Source organism: Thamnophis elegans, chromosome 7 (genome assembly GCF_009769535.1).
Source record: "Thamnophis elegans isolate rThaEle1 chromosome 7, rThaEle1.pri, whole genome shotgun sequence".
Classification (NCBI taxonomy): domain Eukaryota; kingdom Metazoa; phylum Chordata; class Lepidosauria; order Squamata; family Colubridae; genus Thamnophis; species Thamnophis elegans.
Window position 1 is genome coordinate 64827680 of NC_045547.1, and position 22144 is coordinate 64849823.

The following is a 22144-nucleotide window of genomic DNA, read 5'->3' on the forward strand; positions in this document are numbered from 1 at the left end:
GCAACCAATTAATACACCATCTAACCCAGTGGTTCTCAACCTGTGGATAGGGACCTCTTTGGGGGTCAAACCACCCTTTCACAGGCTCTCCTAAGACCATCAGAAAGCACATATTTTTGAAAAAATACAGAAAACATAAAATAATTTTATGATTGGGGGGTCACCACAACATGAGAAACTGTATTAAAGGGTCGGGATAATAGGAAGGTTGAGACCCACTGGTCTACTGGGAAAACCAAAATCTCTTGCACAACCAAATGAAAAAAAAAAGTGTTTAATTGCATTTGGGCGGTGGGTGGGATTTTCCAAGCCACCCAGTCTTCGGGAGTGGTGGCCATAGCAAATCTATTAACTTAATATAGTAATAAAATTATTAAAAATAATAAATAATATAAAATCTATTAATCTATTCAGTTGAATTCCTGTAGGCCTAACAGTTCGCCTATCAAGCTCTTATTTTTCCTAAGTTTTAGCACAGAAAAGCGTGATACGAATTTGTTCTCACTGCCCTTTTTTTAAAAACCATCCAAGCAATTATTATTAGTCCAAGGGGGGGAAAAACACCAAGTGACCTCCGTTCTTCTACCTCGGGCCGACTGAGATGCCTCTTCGACCTCCTGCTCGGCGTTCCGCCAGAAAAACGAAAAGCCCTTGGACAAAAGCTGGATCATTTCACCCCAAGCCTCCAGACACACCCAGCAAGGCCTCCTCCAGGCGCACTAAAACCCTGCGAACGACGCCACGTGCCTCCCAACTCCTTTTCTCCGCCGCGCGCCGGCTGTCCGGTCAAGGTCCGCCCAGCCTGGAAGGGAGCTTTTTCCGCTGGTACGCATGCGCGCGCGATGAAAGGCAGCTGTAGTGCCGTTCATGAGGAGAGGGATGTGTAACGGGTTGCAGGGCCGGGAAGGGAAGAAAAAGGGGGTCCTCCTTTGCCTTTTCCTAATTTAAATCCCGCTCCCCTTCCCGTCTCGTCTCTCGTGACAGGTGGGTATGATGAGTTCCCCCCCCCCACTTTGTCCTCAGCGGTCTTGCACCCTAATCCGTTCGGAGCGTTCCCCAAGTCATCGGTGTCTCTCTCGGCGTCCCCAGGCCGAACCTGTCTTCCAAGTGGTGCCCCGGGTCGGCTGATTCCACCCCGGAGAACTTTCCGACGGTGGGACTACGGCCCCCATAATTCCTAACCGTATGGGAAAGCCCTCTCTCTCTCTCTCTCTCTCTCTCTCTCTCTCTCCCTCTCCCTCCCTCCCCCTCCCCCTCCCTCTCCCTCCCTCCCTCTCTCTCTGTGTATTTAATATGTATAAAGTATCTTACACAAGATACACATCTTTTATATTTACACACATACATATATTTACACACACATTGAAGACAGATGCACTTTAATGGGAAAGCAATATGTGTGTGTGTATAGTATGTATTTCATATGTATATAAGGTGTGTCTTACACAAGATAAACATCTTTTATATTTACTCACATACATATATTTACACACACATTGAAGACAGATGCACTTTAATGGGAAAGCAATATGTGTGTGTGTGTATAGTATGCACTATGGCCCCCATAATTCCTAACCGTATGGGAAAGCTCTCTCTCTCTCTCTCTCTCTTTCTCTCTCTCTCTCTCTGTCTCTCTCTCTCTCTCTGTATTTAATATGTATAAAGTATCTTACACAAGATACACATCTTTTATATTTACACACATACATATATTTACACACACATTGAAGACAGATGCACTTTAATGGGAAAGCAATATGTGTGTGTATAGTATGTATTTCATATTTATATAAGGTGTGTCTTACACAAGATAAACATCTTTTATATTTACTCACATATATTTACACACACATTGAAGACAGATGCACTTTAATGGGAAAGCAATATGTGTGTGTGTGTATAGTATGCATTTCATATGTATATAAGGTGTGTCTTACACAAGATACACATCTTTTATGTTTACACACATATTTACACACAATGAAGATGGATGCATTTTAATGGGAAAGCTCTCTCTTTCTGTGTATAGTATGTATTTCATATGTATAAGGTGTCTCTTACACAAGATACACATCTTTTATATTTAAAAGTCTGCAATTTTCTTTAAAAAAATTTAAAGGCAGCACTGGTAAATTTCAATAGGTTACTAGGATCACATTTTTACCTTGCATTCGCCTCAGTTGATGGAGTTATCAAGAATCATGTGGCAAAAAAAAACCCTCATGATACAAGCATATAGGGATTGTGGGGGGTCAAAAAAGTCAAGAGGGCTGTTTTGCTTTGTTATTGAGGCATTGGCATGCACCTCTTACAAGGAAATTATGTAGCTTTGGTGACGACACAATGAAGATGGTTAGTCTTGCCCTTTTCCAGGATGCTTGTCTATTCTAGTTTTTAGGCATGGTAATTTCCTGCAAGTATTAAACACAATTGATCCTATTTAGCTTTGCAAAACCGGATGAGGTTGATCAGTTATTTCTATCATTGCTATATGCCTAAATCGTGATTGACAGAGCACGGAACTTGATAAAATTATACCAAATAATCCATATTGTAACTGAACACTTGCATCCCCAACAAGGTTATGAATATTTTCTGTGCTGTTTGCTCAATTCCTTACTCCATCTGACTTTTAATAGGAAGGAAGAAAGGAAAGAGAAAAAAAAAGTTGACTGCAAAGCCCAGCCCAGATCTGGGAATGTGCAGAACGTTCTATTCACAAACCAAAATATAAATTTCTGATGTTTCTGTCCATATGCAGAATGAAATGATTGGGTTTTTTTCCAAAAAATGAATGGAAATGTACCTTTAGGGATGAAGTGATTTAGTAGGGGCAGAGGAACAAATGAGAAAAACATAGGGAGTGTTTGTGGAAATGCTGACTGCAAGTATCAAAAATATCAGTTATGGCTGATGGGAGGAAAGAAAGTCAAGAGTTAGGAAGGTTGGGAGGCAGACTAGCTGGTGAGATACACCATTGTAGGGCATCAACAGCAGTTTCCATAGACATAAAGGAAGAGGAAAGCACTGTAGAAATGGAGGGCAGCCAGCACACAATTATACAGCAGAAAGATTAAGGTACCCTTGCCAGCCTTCTATTGTAGAATCTCTGGAATCCTCCAAATTTGGTTTTGGCTGAAATCCAGCACAACCCAACATCTCTAGGTTTAGTTTCAGCTGAACTGTGGCCAGCCAGAAACAGTTTGACAGAACTGCTGGAATGTGACTGTTTGTTTCAAGTTCAAAACAATACATGTTTTCTGTTTTATGCATACAAAGCACCAAATTCAACTGTAGCTTATGTTTTCAACATTTCCTCGCCTCCCCATATAAACTACAGAGGCATTCTTGGAAAATGGAAAATAGAGAATGGCTACAGTTGAGATTTCTTGGGAAATGCACGTTTCTCCCCAGGAGAACAAAAGAAAAAAAAAAATCAAAGATATACTGAAGTGGAAAAAAACCACTCCTGGATGACTTGAGCGACTGTTAATGAGCAAATCTATCTGTTTGCCTTCTAATGAAGAGGGTTCATGATTGAGCATCCCTCATTTATGAAACTATCCTTAACCTGGTCTCAAAACATCTTGGCTGCAAAGTTCATTTGCTGAAAATAATTGCCCTAACTTCACGCAAACCAGAGATGTCTATGAGTCAAAAAAGTAGCCATGATGCTGGAATCTAAGCTTTGCTTGGTTCTTGTGTCTGTGGTGCCACAGATAAAAACAAGCAGAGATTTAGTCAAATGACCATTTTGAGGATTTTTAAAAAACCTTGCTTTGTAGATACCCCTATTACTAACTATGTTTGAACCCATGTTTGGGAGCAGGACTTTATGCACAGTGGAGAAGTGTGTGCAAAGGACACTACAATAAGTGAAATGGCTTTTTAATGGCTATATTGACAAAACAAATGAGTTAGAGCTAGTTTATGTGGGCTGCTATCTAATGGCCATTTGAAGATTTGCACCAGATCTGATGTATGCATATAACCTGGGTGTATATATAAGTCTGATATAGGTTGGATAGTACATTCATTACATGAGACCAATTGCATACAGATAAAAGCTAGGTATTATAATTGTGCCATCTATTTCCTTTTTGCCAAGAAAAAATAGTGTCTCAAAATACTTTCTCTCTTAAAATTAGCATAGACAGAAATATCGCTTTTCAGACTTCTATGCTGGAGTTGTTTTTTAGTTTCAAGGAATGTTAAGGCAGTACAAAATGTCATCATTCCAGTAAACAGTGTGCCAGTTGCTTAAGAGAAGATGGCATTCTTAATAGTATTTAATTTAACAAGTAGAGAGTTAAAGATTATATAAAACAAAAGTATTCTAATATTCTATGAGAGAATATATATTTATCTTTATTCTAAATTTCTCTCTACAAAACTCGACATATATAGAAATGTGCATTTCATATAATAATGTGCAGTTTTTATGTAAAGGACTAAATGGAAATATTGAATAATAATATTGTTTGTATTTTCAAACCTTGTTTTTAACCTTTCATTTTAATGAAAGTTAAAAGACATTTGGAATTAATAATACTTTCAAGTGGGCATGTTTGAGTTTCTGACATACAACCACTGTCCATGTTTAAGTTTCTGACTCCTTTTTTCTTCTGATCCTCTTTTTACAATGCTGTTTGTATTGTGGGGAAAAATGGAATAATTTTGCAGGTATGACCTAGGCCTAGGACAACACAATCCTATATGTGTTTTTCAAAGTAAGTCTATTAGACACAGTAATGTGTTATGTTTGAAATTATAATTTCTCAGTATCATAACATAAATATGATTAAACAATCATGCTGTATGATATATGTTATGTTGTATATTATATGCTTTAATTTTCAGCAGCATGGAACTTTATCTTGAAGTTCTTGAGAACTATGATGGAAAAACCTTGTGAAAATATGGTGTAGTAGTTTTGTAGTATCTACTCTTCATTAACATTCTGTTGGCATTTTTATGTTCCCTTGCCTGAGTTTTTTTTTGCTGTGCTTTTGTTCTTGTATGAATAGATCCTGTTCAAAGCCAAAGTGGAGGAGAAAATTTTTCAAAGGGTGCATGAATCATTACACAGTGAGACTATAACAAAGTCTCCAGACAGCTCTACTCACCAAACTGTTCAAAGTTGACTATTAAACTTCTCAGTTTAAGGTATGTATGGCTTTTTTGCTGGGCTGATATATGCATAGATAAGTTATAGTAATCAGTCTGTGCTGTAAGTAATGTAATAATTTAACTGGATACCTTTGATTAGTTGTATAGAAGAAAGTTTTTTGTCACGCAATAATTACAACTGAAATGTCAGGTTCAGTAAAGATCTTTTGCCATTTTTCTAGTACTTGCTGGTTTTCATAAGCAAATAAAATTTAAGAAACAGTATATAAATGAACAGTTATTCAGTTCATGGTAAAATTAATGTTTATTAAGAAATTGTGCACATACATTGAAATTTACTCAAATCTAATTAATAAGATATATTCCAATTTACATAAACTGATAGAGACCACTTTCTAGTTTCATAGTGTAATATTTTGTAAGTTATAATAGAAAACTGTGAAATACTTTATCAGGATAGTCAATTAAAATTAGAAATAAATTATTAAATAGTTTATCCTTAGGCCAAAACAAATTGATGTGTAACTTAAATCTTAACACTTAAATAGGGCTAAATTTTGCCATCTATGAAATAAATCTGGACTGAGAGGTTAATATCTTCATTTCTATGCAATGAAATGTGTGCAGTAATATGTATATTAAGAATTAGTAATATCACATAATAAAACTGAAGATACTAAAAGAAGCAGGGGTCTTTGTCATTATTATTATTAGATCTTTATTTTACCTTATTTTTAAAAAATACACATTTCTGTCAAGTCAAGGCATAGCTTGGAAAATAAATGAAAATGGATATTTTGTCTTTAAAGCATTATGAAAAAGGAAGAATCTTACAGGGAAGAATTTAGTTATGATAGAATGCCAACTTTGGAACGTGGAAAACAACAAAATGGAAGTTATGTTCCAGATATTAAATCTAGCAATCTACAGCTCTCCAAAAAATTTCATCCTTGTTTCTTTTATAAAACATGGATTTATTCATTGCTGATGGGGGTAAGTACAAGAAATTGTTCAGATCTACTTTAGCTGGTTACTACTTTCATGTACATGGAAAGCAAACATTATTATATTGTCATCTATTTAACTCAGTTATAGGCAGATTAGGGCTACGTGCAGTCCTTCACTTATAGTAATTTCAAATAGTCTGTAGAAAGGATCATTGCAACTCCTGGTAAAAGCAGAAAGTTCATTGCCAGTTGTCTAAAAGGGAAAAAAAGCATCAAAAAGAGAAAAGAATGTTTGAATATAGAGCTTCCTTTTAGCAGTTGTTACACCCTTTTTGTATTCTCTCATGTGGCATTGCCTTCAAAGAAAGTAATAGGCACAAAATTGCTTTCAGCATGTCAATGCAATTTGGAAAAGGTTTATGTTATAGAGTGCAATTTTATCAGAGGTCAGTGCTGCCTATGAAGTATCTCCATGATGACATATTAAAATAAACATAAAAAGAATTCTGCAACACAAATGCAATTAGTTTATCAAGTTCTAATCACAGTATTCATTCTCAGTGTTTTTTCAAGAAAATGGGTGGCCATTTCTACTACCTGTGGCTGCACCTTTCATTGACTAATAATAATAGACATCCATCCATGCTGATGGATTACTTTTGGTGTGTGGTTTCAAGGAGAATAGCATCTGTATGTTAAAAGTAAATCTCAAGTTATTTGTGTTTTTGTTATGTCTGAATATTAGGCTAGAGCAGAACCCATGTCAGTAATAAGGAACTCTTATTTTTAGATAGATAAAGATAAGAGTTTTCTTTAATATAGATGAGACTCTCTTGCTTCCTACATTCAATGATTTTTGAATATTGTGATGATATTTTATGGTAAGTGTGGGATTGTTTGAGAGGTTGAGCTTCTAGGGTGCTGCATTCAGTGATCAGTGACATTTTCAGAAGGAACAGGAATGTTTTTTTTCTTACTGCTTTTTTTTGCTTGTTTTTAAAGATATAAGTAGAAATGGAAGATGAGTACTCCCAGTCTCAGAAATGGGAATGGAAGACAATATTCCCCCTTTTAACTTACCCCAAAGCCCCCACATTCTTTTTTATGTGAATGATTTCAGATTTGGGTGGTAGAGATTTAAAAATAGGAATGGGAACTATTTCCATGCCTACTTCCATTTCCACACTTAAACTGATGATGATGATCATGGTGATCAATTAAATTTGTACACTATTCAACTGTCAATGATTCTGGGCAGCTCACAACATTCAAACAAATAAATTAGATTAAAATCAATTAAAAATCAAAGATAAAAGATAGCAAGAAGAATGAAGTGAAAGGTCTCATTTTTCCTTGCTCCAGGATCTTCATGGCTCTGCTAAACAAAAACAGAGTGTGGGCCATCTGGATCTTGGGAGAACAGAACATGTTGGTGATGATGACAACTACAACTAAATTTGTGGGGAAAACAGAGGAAAGCAGAGGAAGGGTGTGAAAAATTGCAGCCTCATTTTGAGAGATTTAGGTTTCAAATATCAGTGAAGTGAATTTGGAGTGCTGGTGGACTGCAGTAGAATACTGGAAGATCTGATACAGCCTATTGGTTGGCCGCCCTCTGTGTCAGGTAGATGTAGTAGATATTGTAGGAATGAAGATGAATCATCTCCTCAGCCCCATTACTTCCTATTTCTTAGAAATGTTTAGTAACTTAACAATTCTAATATAAATTATATATTAATATATTTAGTTACAGTGATCTTGGCATTGGAAATTCCATTCCATTATTGTTATAGACTAAATGATATTACTTGCAATATTGCAGTAGCATCACTGTGGCTCTTGAAGATTTTCTCTTAAGTAGTTTATAATAAGAATGGCTTCAAAATATTTTGCAATGGAGAATCAGAAAATGTAGGCAAGCTATGCATATATGGTTGTTGCATGTGTCTGCCAAGAATTCATTTATGTATATATATTCATACTGTTACTGCAATCAACTAACTAAATTAAACAGTTGCTGAATTTTCATATTACATAAGGGAAACATAATTACAGAAATATCAGCTTACTGCCTGCATATTAACAGGAGTTGCATAGTTAAAATGCTATGTAGAGAGGAGAAATATTACTGCTTTTGTGAATCTGCATCACATTCTCAGTGTAAATGTCTAAGGAGATTCTCAATCATCAAAGTCATAGTTGTCCCAAAGATGCTTCTCAAAAGGCAACTGGATTTTCTTGGGTTTTTTTTTCTTGAAATGTTTCACTTCTCATCTAAGACATTTCTTCAAGAACTGAAGAACTGAAGTTCTGAAGAACTGAAGAGTGAAGTTCTTGGAGGAGAACTGAAATGTTTTCAAGGAAAAAAACAAGAAATCCAGTTGCCTTTTGAAAAATATCTTTGGGACATTCTCAGTGTATTTCTTCATATGTATTCTTTCTTAGTGAACTATGAATACGTTTATATTGCTGCCAGATATTTTAGATAATAATTCTCAAATTTACATAGTTGTTTAGTTCTATAACTATATCAATATATTGCTTGTCATATTTTTATATTTCAGACTTGTGTTCTTGTTACATCTGGATTTTCTCTTTATTTGGGGAATGTTTTTCCATCTGAAATGGATTATTTGCGCTGTGCAGCAGGTTCAGTAAGCATTCTGCAGCATTGCTGTGGCTCCGTGGAAATGTGAATTATAATTGCAATTTAATTACTTAATGTTAATTAAAGTTTACACATTTACTGTATCTCCAGTTGTCTCTGCTGAAAATTATAATGGCAACCTATGTATGTATATCTTCTTTAGCTTCCTAGTTATTGATCATCTATAAATTGTTTACCATAAAATTACTGGATTTTTTTTGCCAAGTAAATACATTTTTCACCCAAGCAGATATAGAGTCATTCACAATAAAAAAATAAATTATTTTATATATGCATTTTAATTGAAATAAATCCTTCAATGAAATGCTATTATTAGTAATTTCAGAAAAAAATCAGACTTTTTTATCTCAATTCATATAAATGTTCTCTGGTTCTACAAGAAATTAAAGCTGGTAGAGCTGGTGTTTGTTCTAGTTGTACAGTGGGCTATTGTCATGAATATATTTTGTTGAATGAGAATTTAATGTGTATGAAACATTATCTTCAGATATTTTTGAACTGAGAAGAAAGGTTTTTAAATTTTTGCTGTAGCCCAGGAACCATTCACTCTAGGATGTGAATTATATACATATTAAGAACAGGCCCCTTCTGCGTTCCTTTTATAGGATACTTATAAGAACTACAACTTTTACATTGAAGTAAAATTGATTTTTAAAAATTTTCTTGCTATCATTACATGGATTCTTGAAGCCCAGATAACTAACATATATAACTCTATTTCCCCTAAAATAAGATCTATCCAGAAAATAAGACCTAGCATGTTTTTATGTGCATGCCTAATATAAGCCCTAGCCCACAAATAAGCCCTACTTAATAGCTTGTGCAGCTGCCTGCCTGCCCATTCCATCTGTTGCTCACAGTGCTGCAGCCATGAGGGAAGGCAAAGGGGGTGGAGTTGCCCCATGAGCCTGGCAGCGGCTTAACTCAGGGCCACCGTAGCCCAGTCATCCACTCCCTGATAATTGTCTCCCAGCAGCAGCAGGAGAAGCTATGTGCAGCAGGAGCCCACTTGGTTGCTGGCCCACTACTTCTGTTTGCTCACAGCTGCAACAGAGCAGGAGGCTGAGTAGTGTGATGGTGCTGTGGCCTCAAGGCAGGTGTCAGGGCATGGATGGCCTGGCTGCAAAGGCCCTGAGGTAAGATGCTGCAGGGCGCATGGGGCAGCTCCACCTCCCCACCTCGTGGCTGTGGCACCAACATGTCACTCAGCCACCTGTCCCACCATGAGCAAACAGAAGTGTACATGGGAAAAAAATAACACCCCCTGAAAATAAGCCCTAGTGCTTATTTTTGGGGAAACATGAGTAAATGCATACATATGTGCGCACACATACACACATGTGCGTGCACACGCACGCGCGCACACACACACACACACACACACACACACACACAGAGGTTGTCTTTATTATTAAGGTGTAAAAATCCACAAGAACATCTAAATTATATCTTTGATTCGAAACTTTTTGTTAAAAGAACCTTGCATAATTTTTAAAAATGGTATCTTATTTCATTATTGTTTCCACCCAACTTAAATGAGTGATACAAGATTTCAGTAGTTGGAATAGAACTTGATTTTTCTAATATTAAGTATCACACTAACATGAAAAATATATTATTTCTTAAGTTGTTTTCTTAATGTTTTTGACCTAGTGTATTCCCTCAGCAGCAGTGAGTTTTGCCATAGCCAGAAACAAAGCTAATGTGGTAAGTTTTTAAGTTTAGAAAGTTGAGTAACCTATTACTTATGTATTATTTTGATTAAATAAGAAATATAATGTTTTTACCATTTTTACAGATACCTGATTTTCAGTTTCTGTTTGTTTCAACATTTGCGATTACAACAACATGTTTAGTTTGGTTTGGATGCAAGCTTGTCTTAACGCCTACAGCAATAAACGTGAGTTGCAAACAACAAATATGGAACATTTGAACAAATCAATCAAGCGTTATATCCAAAGATTTGCTGTGCATTTTGTGATAATTAACCAAAGGCTAGATAGAATATAATTATTGTTGCATGCACTTGTATGTTTCATTAAAATTAGTTGAAGCTGGAATACTCATATGCAATTTTTCATACACATTTCAATTATATTGACGCATGACTAACTTATTTTCTAACCAGGACTTTCTGCTCAATATCTGATTTCTTTGCCAAGTATAAACTTCTATTATTTTGCTTGCAGATGATTTAATGGGCTAGGGTTGTTTTACTACGTAGTAAATTATTATTTGTATCTGAGAGCCAGTGTGGAAAGATGGTTCATAACATTATGTGTGTTCAGGCTCATTAGCGGTTTTGCTGATAATTTTGCAAATTATGGGTTGATATTAAGACCCCCTCCCCTTTTCTCCTCTGCCAGTTCTCAGAGTCTATTTTAAATCAACTTGTCCAACAAAAGCCAAAAGTAGACTTGAGTCCTTGGGACATTCTTAATGAACTCTCTGTTCATTAGGTTTGAAACTGCCAGGAGTCATTTAAAACAATGTATTTAGTTTAATATCCAACCCTACAGTTTATGGATTCTTCTCAAATGGCCATGTGCCATCATCTTACCTCTCTTCAATTAAAATTCTGAAAATTTTTGGACTTTCACTTTGGCCATGTGGGATGCACTAGATCAGGGGGGTCAAACTCAAGGTCTGTGGCCTACAGGATGCTTAGATTGCCCTGGAAACAGCAAAGGAGTGGCTCACGATGCCTCTGCCAGTGAAAACGGAGCTCGAGAGGAAAATGTGCAAGCTTCCCGGGCTGTGTTTTTGTCTGTGACAGCCTTCTGCAGTCCTCTGCCAGTGAAAATGAGCTTGGGAGCTCCATTTTCACTGGCAGAGGGCTGCAGGAGGCCATCGCAGATGAAAACAGCCTCAATGAGTGACATCGAGCTGGCCATGCTCCCTGGCCACCTCCCCTCCCCACCACTCCCAGAGGTCAAACGCAACCCTGATTCGGCCCTCAATGAATTGAGTTTGACATCCCTGCACTAGATGCACAGAACTCTGGGGAGGTATAAAAAACCTCCTTTATTAGCAGTGCTTATGTCCCTGAGGAGATAGATGGCTTCATGGAATCCCTAAGCCATACACTCCTCTATTGCTTTCTCTCTAAAGATTCAAGAAAGATACATATTTTTATCCTATTTTTAAAAAATTAAAAAAAACCCTAGTAGACAGCACAATATCTGTCTGATCCATTCTCCAGAAATCCAAATTCTGGCATCCAAATGGTTTTTAGGAAAAACATTGAAACCTGGCTATTCCTTGGGGACTGAGATATTGAAATCCACCCCACCTCCCCCGCCTTTGGAATATTTGGGTAATGTAATTGATATTACTGGTGATCACATTTGTAGATATACTTTGATTTTTTTTAAATTGTAATTTTGTTATTATTTTAACCTGAATGATAGCTGATGAATATGTATGCCCCTCAAAATAGTCAGTAACTGGAGCAATGTATAAGTAAATAAACATAGATAGCATAATGCTTTTGAAAACAGCTGGACTCCTTCATTATGGTAAAACATATACAACAATAATTTTATTAATACACTTATGTTAATATAAATTATTTGAAACATTTTATCGACAGATAAATTTCAACCTGATTCTACTGATTCTGCTAGAGGTTTTCATGGCAACTACTGTAATAATATCTGCTAGATCTAATGAGGAATGCTGCAGGAAAAAAAGAGTAAGGCTGACTTTTACTCTGTGTGTGTGTGTGTGTGTGTGTGTGTGTGTGTGTGTGTATGTATTTCGCATGCTGCCTATCTAGCCTGAGGCAACTTTGCCTTATTTCAACATATATTGTATACCTCCTTTTTCAAATCAGAATTATTTCTTTATTTGTACATAGTGATTTGGAGAAAATATTTCCGATTAATTAAAAAATAGTCGATATACTGTTCTCTCTATGCTATTGGAACTTGTTCTTTGAGTCACACTGTCTTTAAAATAGAACTTATAGAAATGTATTACCCATTTTCTCTAATTTCTGTATTTTTATGTGCATTATATTTTGTATAGAACTATGTGGCTGAGCTTAAGATCCGAAACTTGCTTCTTTCTTTTGAAAAAATTCATGTTTCTTAAATATTAAGTCTCCAAGCATACAAGAAACATCCCATCTTAATCATTTTGTTGTGAACGTATTTGTTTGTTATCTCAAACCTCACATAATACAATACTAGCAACATCTGTAGTTATGGTAGCATATATAAATACATAACTTAGTGCATTCTGAAAATATTATAAGGGGTTTATGATCTCTATTTTGCTCAAAATTCTGCAGTAGAACAGAGTTACATTTTTTAATCATATATTTTACTTAACCAATCAAGAGTGAATTCAGAGGTGCCTTACATGAGGCAGGGCACTTATTCTATAAGGCAAAAATGTAAAGCTTCAAGCCAAAGCATTAAGATATCTCTTGAAAAATGTACCAGTATGCATTTTTTAACCGAATCTGCTAACATGTTTATGAATGTTATATACAATAGCTTGTAATACCTAAAGTACATATTTGCATTAAAACATTCTTGCTTCAGCCAAATGGGTTCTTAAGATGGCTTATTGCAATCTTTATTATAACAATAGCTACTTGAGATTTACAATTTTAAAACAGGTAGAGGAAGAGAAGGGAGAAGGCAGGGAAAGACAGTCAGACATCTTTTGTAAAGAAAAAGCATTCTTATTGGTGTTCAACGGAGAAGAATAGTTCAGCTTTCTGGAATGGCTGCCAATTGGAAAGTATTAGGTAGCTATGAAACAGCTTCTTCTGCTGTGCAATGATTTGGGATAGATGCTGTCAGATGATGGGGGGACAAAGTTATATACAGTTATAAAAGCCAACTCCATTGTGTTCCTCTAGGTTTTGTAAAACAGTTTTTTGGAACAATGTACTGCAACAGTTTCTTAGTCTGGTGCATTTCTGACATCCAGTTTTGTGTTTAATTTTGTCCCACATTTTTTTTTCAAGATTGTGATTTCAAATTCTGAATAGGCATCTAACCTTAAAGAAACGGCTATATTGATATTTGGAATATTTTCCATTAGTAGGCATTTCATAAAAAACATAACAGTTCTGATATGAACATTCCTCGGAGCCTTCTGAAGACTGTATGTGCAATTTTTATTAATGTATTGATGATGTTGATGAAAAATAGATCGTGTTCATATTTGCCACAAAACATGAATATGCACAATGTCATGATTTTGACTTCTCTTTTTAAAATATATACATACCACCTGATAAAATTTTAACATTATAATTCTCTGTCAATAGCTTCAGTAGTATGTTTATGTTTGATATTGTTGCTTTCTTATTTTGATCATCTTTTTCCTTTTAGACAATTATTTATGATACTACTAGCACATTGAATAATGTCAACTTCCCAATACGGATCCTAAAATCCTATTCGGTAAGGAAATTGTATTATCGTTCTCAAGGAATCTTCTAGGACTTTCTTACTATAATCAAATTCCAATCATATATATTTTTTTTAAGGTTGTAGAAGTAATTATTGGAATTTCTGCAGTATTTGGAGGAATAATTGCCTTGCATATGGATGTGCTAATTTCTGGCCCATACCTTTCGGTCACTTTTTTTTGGATCTTAGTTGCTGTAAGTAACATTCAATTGAATATAGCTTATTTTTATTTTCATTACAAACTTTTATTAACAATGAACAGTTACTATCATATGCTAAGTATACTTTTATACTATCTATAAACTACCCTAATATTTTCCAATAACTTATCTCTACAAATAGAATTGGAGGACATGGTTGTATCCCAGTGTCCAACAAAGTAATAAAAAGGGATCCTTATTCTTTGTAGGTAGTTTCCATCTATTTTCAATTTACTTGAAACTCTTGTCCCAAGTAAGTGGGGTTCTTCAGGCAGTGGGGAGAGACTCTGGGAAGCTTGGCTCAGGAACTGAAAATCTTGCCTGCAGAAATTGAAGCAGGATTTTCAGCTTTTGAGCAATGTCATGTGTGGCCTGCACTGGGCCTTTCAAGGCCTCCCCCACCTGCCTGAGGCACCCCACATTCTTTATCTTACTGCCTTGCCATGCCATGCTTGGATTTTGGTTCCCTCTGTCTCTGGGGGCTGGCTTAAAGAGCTGTCTGCCGAAGAAGTTCAGCTTCCCTTTCTTCATTAATGCATGAAAGGGAGCTCCTTTGGTGAGATGCAGAAAATGCAGTGCAGATCTTTAATATCTGAGTTCTGTTTCTGTATCTCACCAAAGGAGTTGAGCTCTCCTGCACATGTGGAAGGGAACTCGTTTGGCAGATGTAGGAATGGAGGTTGTTTCTGTATCCTGTCAAAGGAATTTGGCTCCCTTCAGTAGGCAGCTCTATTAGCTAGCCTCCAGAGATGAGAGGGAGTCCTCTCAGCAAATGGCAGCAAGTTGCAACCTTCCCTGCTGACTTCCACCTTGACTTCTGGGGGAAAAACCAGCAGAGAAGACTTCAAATATGATCACATGATCATGGGGCACTTGGCAACTGGTTGTACGCTGGAACAGGTTATCAGGCACCCCGATTGCAACCACATGACCATAGGGGTGGGGGTGCAGTCACTCTTTCCAAGGCCATCGTGATTCCAATCCATCAAATGAACTGTCATAAGTTGAGAGCTACCTGCAGTCAATTGAAATTTAAGATTTTAAGAATGGATTATGCTTCATTTGCATAGAGATCAGTCTATTGTTGGAAGTGTCTTCAGTCTTTATATATAATACAGATTCATTCTTAGTTTATCCCAGGTCAAAGTAGAAAAGTTCCAACTAGGCATGATATTTTTTCCCTGAGCTGTTTGGGTACAAAAAACAAAGTTGTGGATGTAAATCACAAAAGGATCTGTCATTCTCTTGAAATATAACTTTTAAGGATTCTTATACTCTGAACATGGTCTCATATTTATTTCTTTTCTTAGTGCTTTCCCAGTGCTATTGCAAGTCATGTTACTGCTGAATATCCAAGCAAATGCTTGGTGAGTACATTGTTAAAATAATTAAATGATAACACATGACAGCCTCTAAATCCTTTAAACCAAAAACTATTAGTCTTGTGGCTTTTTTATCCCAAATGTATTTTCTGTTTCCATAAAATGTCCAACCGGGAAACACTTTTATTTAGGAGATTCCGTAAGATGCATATTGGTCCAATAAAGGTATTGCTGAACTGTTTGAGATCTTCCTTTTCATTGAGCAAAAAGTTATGTTTTAAATTTATTTCATAAGCCATTAATGGAAAGTGATCTCACAAGAATTGCTGAAAAAAGTGGCTGAGCAGGATTTTATATAATTAAACAATATGTTTGTCCAAATATGATTAGTGGGACAAAATGGTTTCATATCTTTTCATCTTCAAACATTTCAGTCTCCATTTATTGTAACTATTTAAAATCTTAATACTTGCTTCAGTTGTTTCTTATTCAATGTACAATTTCAAATTTCATTATTTTTATTTTCAATCTGTTCTTTTGTATGGCTCCATTGTTACCTTATTAGTTAAGCACCTCTTCTTTTGTAATTTTTGTTATCATAAAGGCTAGCAGGAAATTGTAAAAAAAAAGAAATCAAACTTGCAATTGCAACAGCCTGATTGAAGCCCTGCTCCTTTGAATATGTATGCAATGTAGATACACTTACAGAAAGAATGGGATTTTGATTGGGCTGCCCTAAATGATAGTTTGGCTTGTTTTATTCCTCCTCCTCCAACCTTACTCTGACATCATTGACATATTAAAAATGGGACATCTTAAATAATTTAATAGCATATGCAAAACAGCATCCATTGCATGCCCAGATATGTACAAACTTGCAAGCTAAGTAAAGTTCTAGTCCAGTCACAATGTATATTACTGTACTTCCTTGTCATCCACTGAATGATTGCTGTCCTGACTTCTGTTTTCAGCTACTTTTTCTTGGGATATTTAGTAGCTTTGAATATACATTTTAATATAATACATGAAAAAATCATCTGTTGATTTTTAATATTCATTGATCATTTCTCTATGAATATGGCTTAGTTAAAACCTTTGTTTAAATAAAAATCATATTATAATTCTTCTGATGATATATAAAAAGGTACACATTGATGGATATTTCTTCTTTGCAACTGTATATTTCACAATTTTATCTTTAATTTAGGTGGAAGTTCTTATTGCCATAAGCAGTATTACATCACCCTTGTTATTCACAGCTTCAGGATACTTGTCTTTCAGTATAATGCGCATTGTGGACATGATTAAAAATTATCCACCAACAGTTCAAGTATGTTTTATATTTTTTCAGCTATTAATGCACAATAAACCTGTTTGAATATTGTGTATAGGTAATAATATTCTGATTTCTAATGAAAGAAGTTAGATAATTTATTAAAACAAATTGGGTTTTAGAGCATTTTGGAACATAAGTAGCATTTCACATAAATGGTGTATCACAAGAATTTTGGAGATTACAAAATGTGAGCTAAGAGCTAAAGGGATATAAAAATAAAAAATGAAAGTTGAAAACTTATTTAAATTAACCAGAAAATAGTTGGCTGCAGGTCTACCAGTTAATGCAGAATTTTAGAGAAACTGATGGAGACCAAGTCAAGACTAGTGAATGTGCAATTTATTGATTTTATCAGTTGATTGAAATCAATTTACGTATCAACAGGGAAAATATTAGCTCGCAAATTTGCATACTGCCAAAGATATTCATTTCAGGAAAGAATTTCAATCACTCACAAGTTTCTTCTTGCCAGTTGTGGTAGCATGTGCTAGTATTTCTAACCACAGATGTCCAATGTAAATGTTTTAGACATAAGAAATAAGTTAGGGAGTATTCATAATTTTAAAATATGTTAGTATATGAAACCTATAATTGTTCAGGTAAAAAAAAAGGGAAGGGTGTTGCCTGCACCAAAGCTTAATTATCCAGGATTAGTGACCCTGTTAAAAAGAACAAATTTACTCTTTGTCTTTTTAATTTGTCTTTCTTGGATTAAATGTACTATAACACTGTGTTGCATAATTCTGAATTCTGAAAGCAAATAAAGATAAGCTACTACCTTTATTTTCTACAGGACAGAAACTCTTCTTTTGTTTACAAAGACAAACTAAAGGACAATGTAAATGTTCAATTTAACATGTAACAACATGTGTGTGCGTTTATGTAAATATTGATGAGTGCTTGTGTTTCATAGTAAAACTCCTGCTAAGAAATGATAACAAAAGATGTCAAATTAGCCATTAAACATGAAAAATTTTAATTGTGTAACTTGAAAAATGAATGATCTTTGAATCTCAGTTTTCATGTATAGAACTACTAGAGCCTAATACAGCCATCTAGAGCCAGTTTGATGTAGGGGTTAAAGTTTCAGGCTAAAAACTAGGAGACATTTTAGAGCTGCCTTAAGCACAAAGCCAGCTGGAAGACCTTGTGCCAGTCACTCTCTCTCAACCTTAGAAAGCAGACAAAAATATAATAAAAAACCCCTGCAAAGACTAGTCCAGACAGTCACTAAGAATCAATATTGACTCAAAGTCACTGACCAATCAATCAACCAAAATGCCTCTGGCAAAAGTAACATTTTGAGATAGAATAGTACATCATGTTTAAGATAATTAAAACTTGTTTTTTATATCTGTTACTTTTAGCAGTCTTATGATGTGCTACTCTTGCTTCTAATGCTGATGCTGTTAGTTCAAGCTTTTCTGACAACTGGGACAGTCATACTCTGTGTAAATTTTAAAGCAAAAATGAAAATTCATAATTCTTTATGGGCAGAGCCACTAACAAACAAACAAGAATACAAAACAACAGAGGTGAGCAATGTAATATTGTTGATAATTTAAATCTTATTCCTCTCAAAATTGTTGAATATTGGTATCCATGTAGAGCTTGTCATAATTGGTTATTAAAATGTGCAGAATATTTTACATCTACCATTCTTTTTTACATGCATGTGTCTTTATCTAGCAGAAGTAAAGTTTACTTCATCTGTTTCATAGATCAAGCTCAAATTTTAGTTTACTTAAAACAGCATCTCCCCTCCCCCAATATTGCTGTGAACTTGGTCATGTTCATCCCTTAATATTGTTGTCTCTCTCTTTCAGTCATTAAGTCATTAAATCCCTTGAAGGCCATGGGTTGATTTTAAGGGGTCCATGAACGTCATTTTCACAATTATTTTACGCATTTAAATACTTTTTTCTGAGAAAGGATTCATAGGTTCTACCAAGCTCATAAAGTGGTCCATGGCACAAAGAGATTAAAAACTACTATACTCCCTACTATACTTTGTTTGTTTTTCTGATATTGTTCAATTTTAAATCATTTGATTCAGAAATACTTTTCTTGCTTAATTTATGTTTGCCAAATATCATACATACCATGTTTCTCCGAAAATAAGACAGGGTCTTATTTTCTTTTGATGCCCCCCAAAATAAGCGCTTGGCCTTATTTTTGGGGATGTCTTATTATTTTTGAGGTGCAGGAGGCAGCAAGCGTGATCACCTCATGGCTGCTGTTGTGTTGCAATATTATCGGGGGAGGGCTTATTTTCAGGGAAACTGTACTAAATGTATAAGTAAAAAATATGTAAGCCATTTTATTGGTATATATGGATTTTTTATGGATAAGAATATCTTAAAAAGTTATATACAATTCTATCTAATGGCACTACATGCATCTTAGCTAAAGAAATATATCTGAGCACTTATTGCCACATGTATTTATGAATCAAACAATATAAGTCAAACTTTTGCTTAGATTTCTTCTGTATCTTTTTAATGTAGCAGAAGGCTTGAAGCAGTACATAGCAAAGGATTTTAAAACATTCTTTAAATGCTATTTTATAAATTGAATCGGCATTAATTTGCCTTAATTTGCCTCAGGAGAAAAGCTGACATTGTGCTTCAAAATTAGAGCAAGTAGAAAGTTTGTTCAGGAAAATAGTAGAAAAGGTTTAAATTCTCTTGCAAAATTATTGTATTTATAATAAAGGAAATGTGTAATCAATTTATCTAATTCACCAAATCATGATCCATTATTATTATAGATTCTACTGCACCTTGTTCTCTGTTCCATTCCTTGACATCTTTTTTTTGTTTTAGGTCTCCAATAACAGCATGAAGGATTTTGACAAAGAGAAAGCTTGGAAAGCTGTTGTAGTGCAGATGGCTCAGTAATCTGCACTAGGGAACCTGAACCAGGGAGATTTTAGGGCTAATTAATCTTTGTTTACAAGAGCAGTGTTATTAGATACAAAGCAATTAATTTCATAGCAACTCCATTGCCCAGAATGGCTTGAAAACAATTCTTGCAGCAGAATATTATCAATAAACAATAACATCTTTTAAAAGTTCTAACAGTATATGTATTTGATTTTGGCTCATCTTAATTTCAATAACTTTATTTACAAACTGTGATTTTAAACAGTACCATTGTTAATTAAATATTTTGACTATATGAACAGTTAACGCAAGTAACTATGAATTAGTTTTGTTATTTCAAGAAACTAATACAATTGCTGGTATTTGATTGATATAAAATTTATGCAAGTTTGTAACAAATACATTTTACCTTTAATCTTTTGCTGATATATTTTTTAAAAAATTAAACTTGTTTTTACTTTTGGATAAAATAAAAATCTTTGTTGCAAGTCAGTTCTAGTCATTGGATTGATGTTGCTTTAACTAAAATAGCAGAAGTTTCACAATTTCTGATAAATGTCACACATAACCTTGCATTCATAGATTATACAAAATCATAGTGTGGTTTTGACATAGTGCAATCTATTAAAGGAAGAAAATGAATAGTCATGTTTGGTTAGGCAGAAATCCAGAAATCATGTGGTTATTGATTGCAGCTTAGTCTGATGAGTAAATAGAGATGCATGTTTTTGATTTACTTTTGTGTTCAATCTACTACTTGGATATTTTTAGATGAATCATTTCCTTTTTATGGTTTCTAAAGTAGTAACAGGCTTCTTCTTTCCCAGCCTATTTTATATTACACAACTTTATATGTTTTTTTTAAAAAAAACCTGAAACAGTTTCAGTGTTCAGAATTTTTCATCTTAATTATCAATTTTTGTACCAAATCCTATTTTTGATATGATTTTGCTCTTATAATAGTTTAGTAAATGGTACTTAGTATGGAAATCAGTTGTTACAAATGTGGCAAAAAAGCTATTGTTGATAGTTGGAAAATATCTGACCTTCCTGAGTAATTTGAACAATGTATTACAGTAATGTATTTAAAGTAATACTGTAAATAAATGTTTTAATAAATAAAATCATTTCAGTTTCACTCTTAGGCTTTAGATTTTTCTGATGGGAGCTTATGCTTAAAGATAATTATGTACAACAGAAGAAGAGAATATGAAATTAGTGTCATTAAATTATAATTAAAAAGCAATTGAACAGAAAAGAGTTCAAGAATATTTAAAAAATGGATTATGTCCAAGAAAGCGATAAGGGAGTATATCAACCAAATTTATGGCCCAGTTATATCATGGCTTAGAAGTCACTGTTAAAAAAATGTAATTCCGGGTCCCATTCATTCATAACTCCAGTAATAAAGAATGTGCGATAAGACCTTAGAAGATAAGCAGTGTCAATTGGCAAAGGTGGCCATTTTTATATTCTACTTTCAAATCATTGAACACCTTGCTGATAATAACTACTCTGTGCAAAGAAATGAACTGGAAAATACAAGTCTCAGTAAATTATACTATGCAAAAAGAGTAATGATGCCTGATGGACTTTATACTTTGTAATCATTAGAAATTAATTACATAAGATGCTGTGTCTATTTGATTTTTCTAAGCAACAATAGCAATAATAATGGGATCAAATGTTCATATTACAGCCTGCTGCTGGTTTTGTATGCTGTATATGTATGTTCAAAAGAGAAGAAAAATGCTAAAGACATCAGTAGTGTCAGACAAATTTGGCCTGGAGATCAGAAGAATATTAGCAAATAATATATACTATACAAAGTAAAAAATGTTTAAATTAAAAATTTGATGTTTATCAATCATGATAGACGATATTCTTAAATATGGTCATAGGCCTCTTAAATCAATATTTCGTACTGTGCATGAATTTATTAATGAAGACCTGAATATGTAGTAACAAAAAAATAAACAAAATCAAAATATGTTCTGGTTTACTATATCTTCTTTATTTTATGTTCTATCATAAATCTCCAGGAAATGAAAGAATCAACTGTAGAAATTTCACTGTTTTTTTTTGTATTAAACATTCCATTTCTTTAAAGAAAACGGTAAAGAGCAGACCTCAATACAAAATGTTTGGGACACGATGAAGGCAGTTGTGAGGGGAATATCCATAGCCTATATAATAAGAAGAAACAAAATACACAGGGAAAAAC

At 34.5% G+C, this 22144-nt stretch overlaps 1 protein-coding gene across 1 annotated transcript; it reads left to right on the top strand.

The window, feature by feature from the left end:
• Positions 1-900: 900 nt before the first annotated feature.
• On the top strand, positions 901-20130 carry MLC1 (modulator of VRAC current 1). The gene is made up of 13 exons (XM_032221916.1): positions 901-984; positions 5028-5166; positions 5940-6123; positions 8642-8731; positions 10399-10452; positions 10544-10645; positions 12338-12439; positions 14097-14168; positions 14255-14371; positions 15688-15744; positions 16907-17029; positions 18403-18570; positions 19861-20130. Exons 3-13 carry the CDS (start codon positions 5944-5946, stop codon positions 19933-19935), a joined length of 1140 nt encoding a protein of 379 aa, XP_032077807.1. The 5' UTR covers positions 901-984; positions 5028-5166; positions 5940-5943; the 3' UTR covers positions 19936-20130.
• The last annotated feature ends 2014 nt before the right edge of the window (positions 20131-22144 follow it).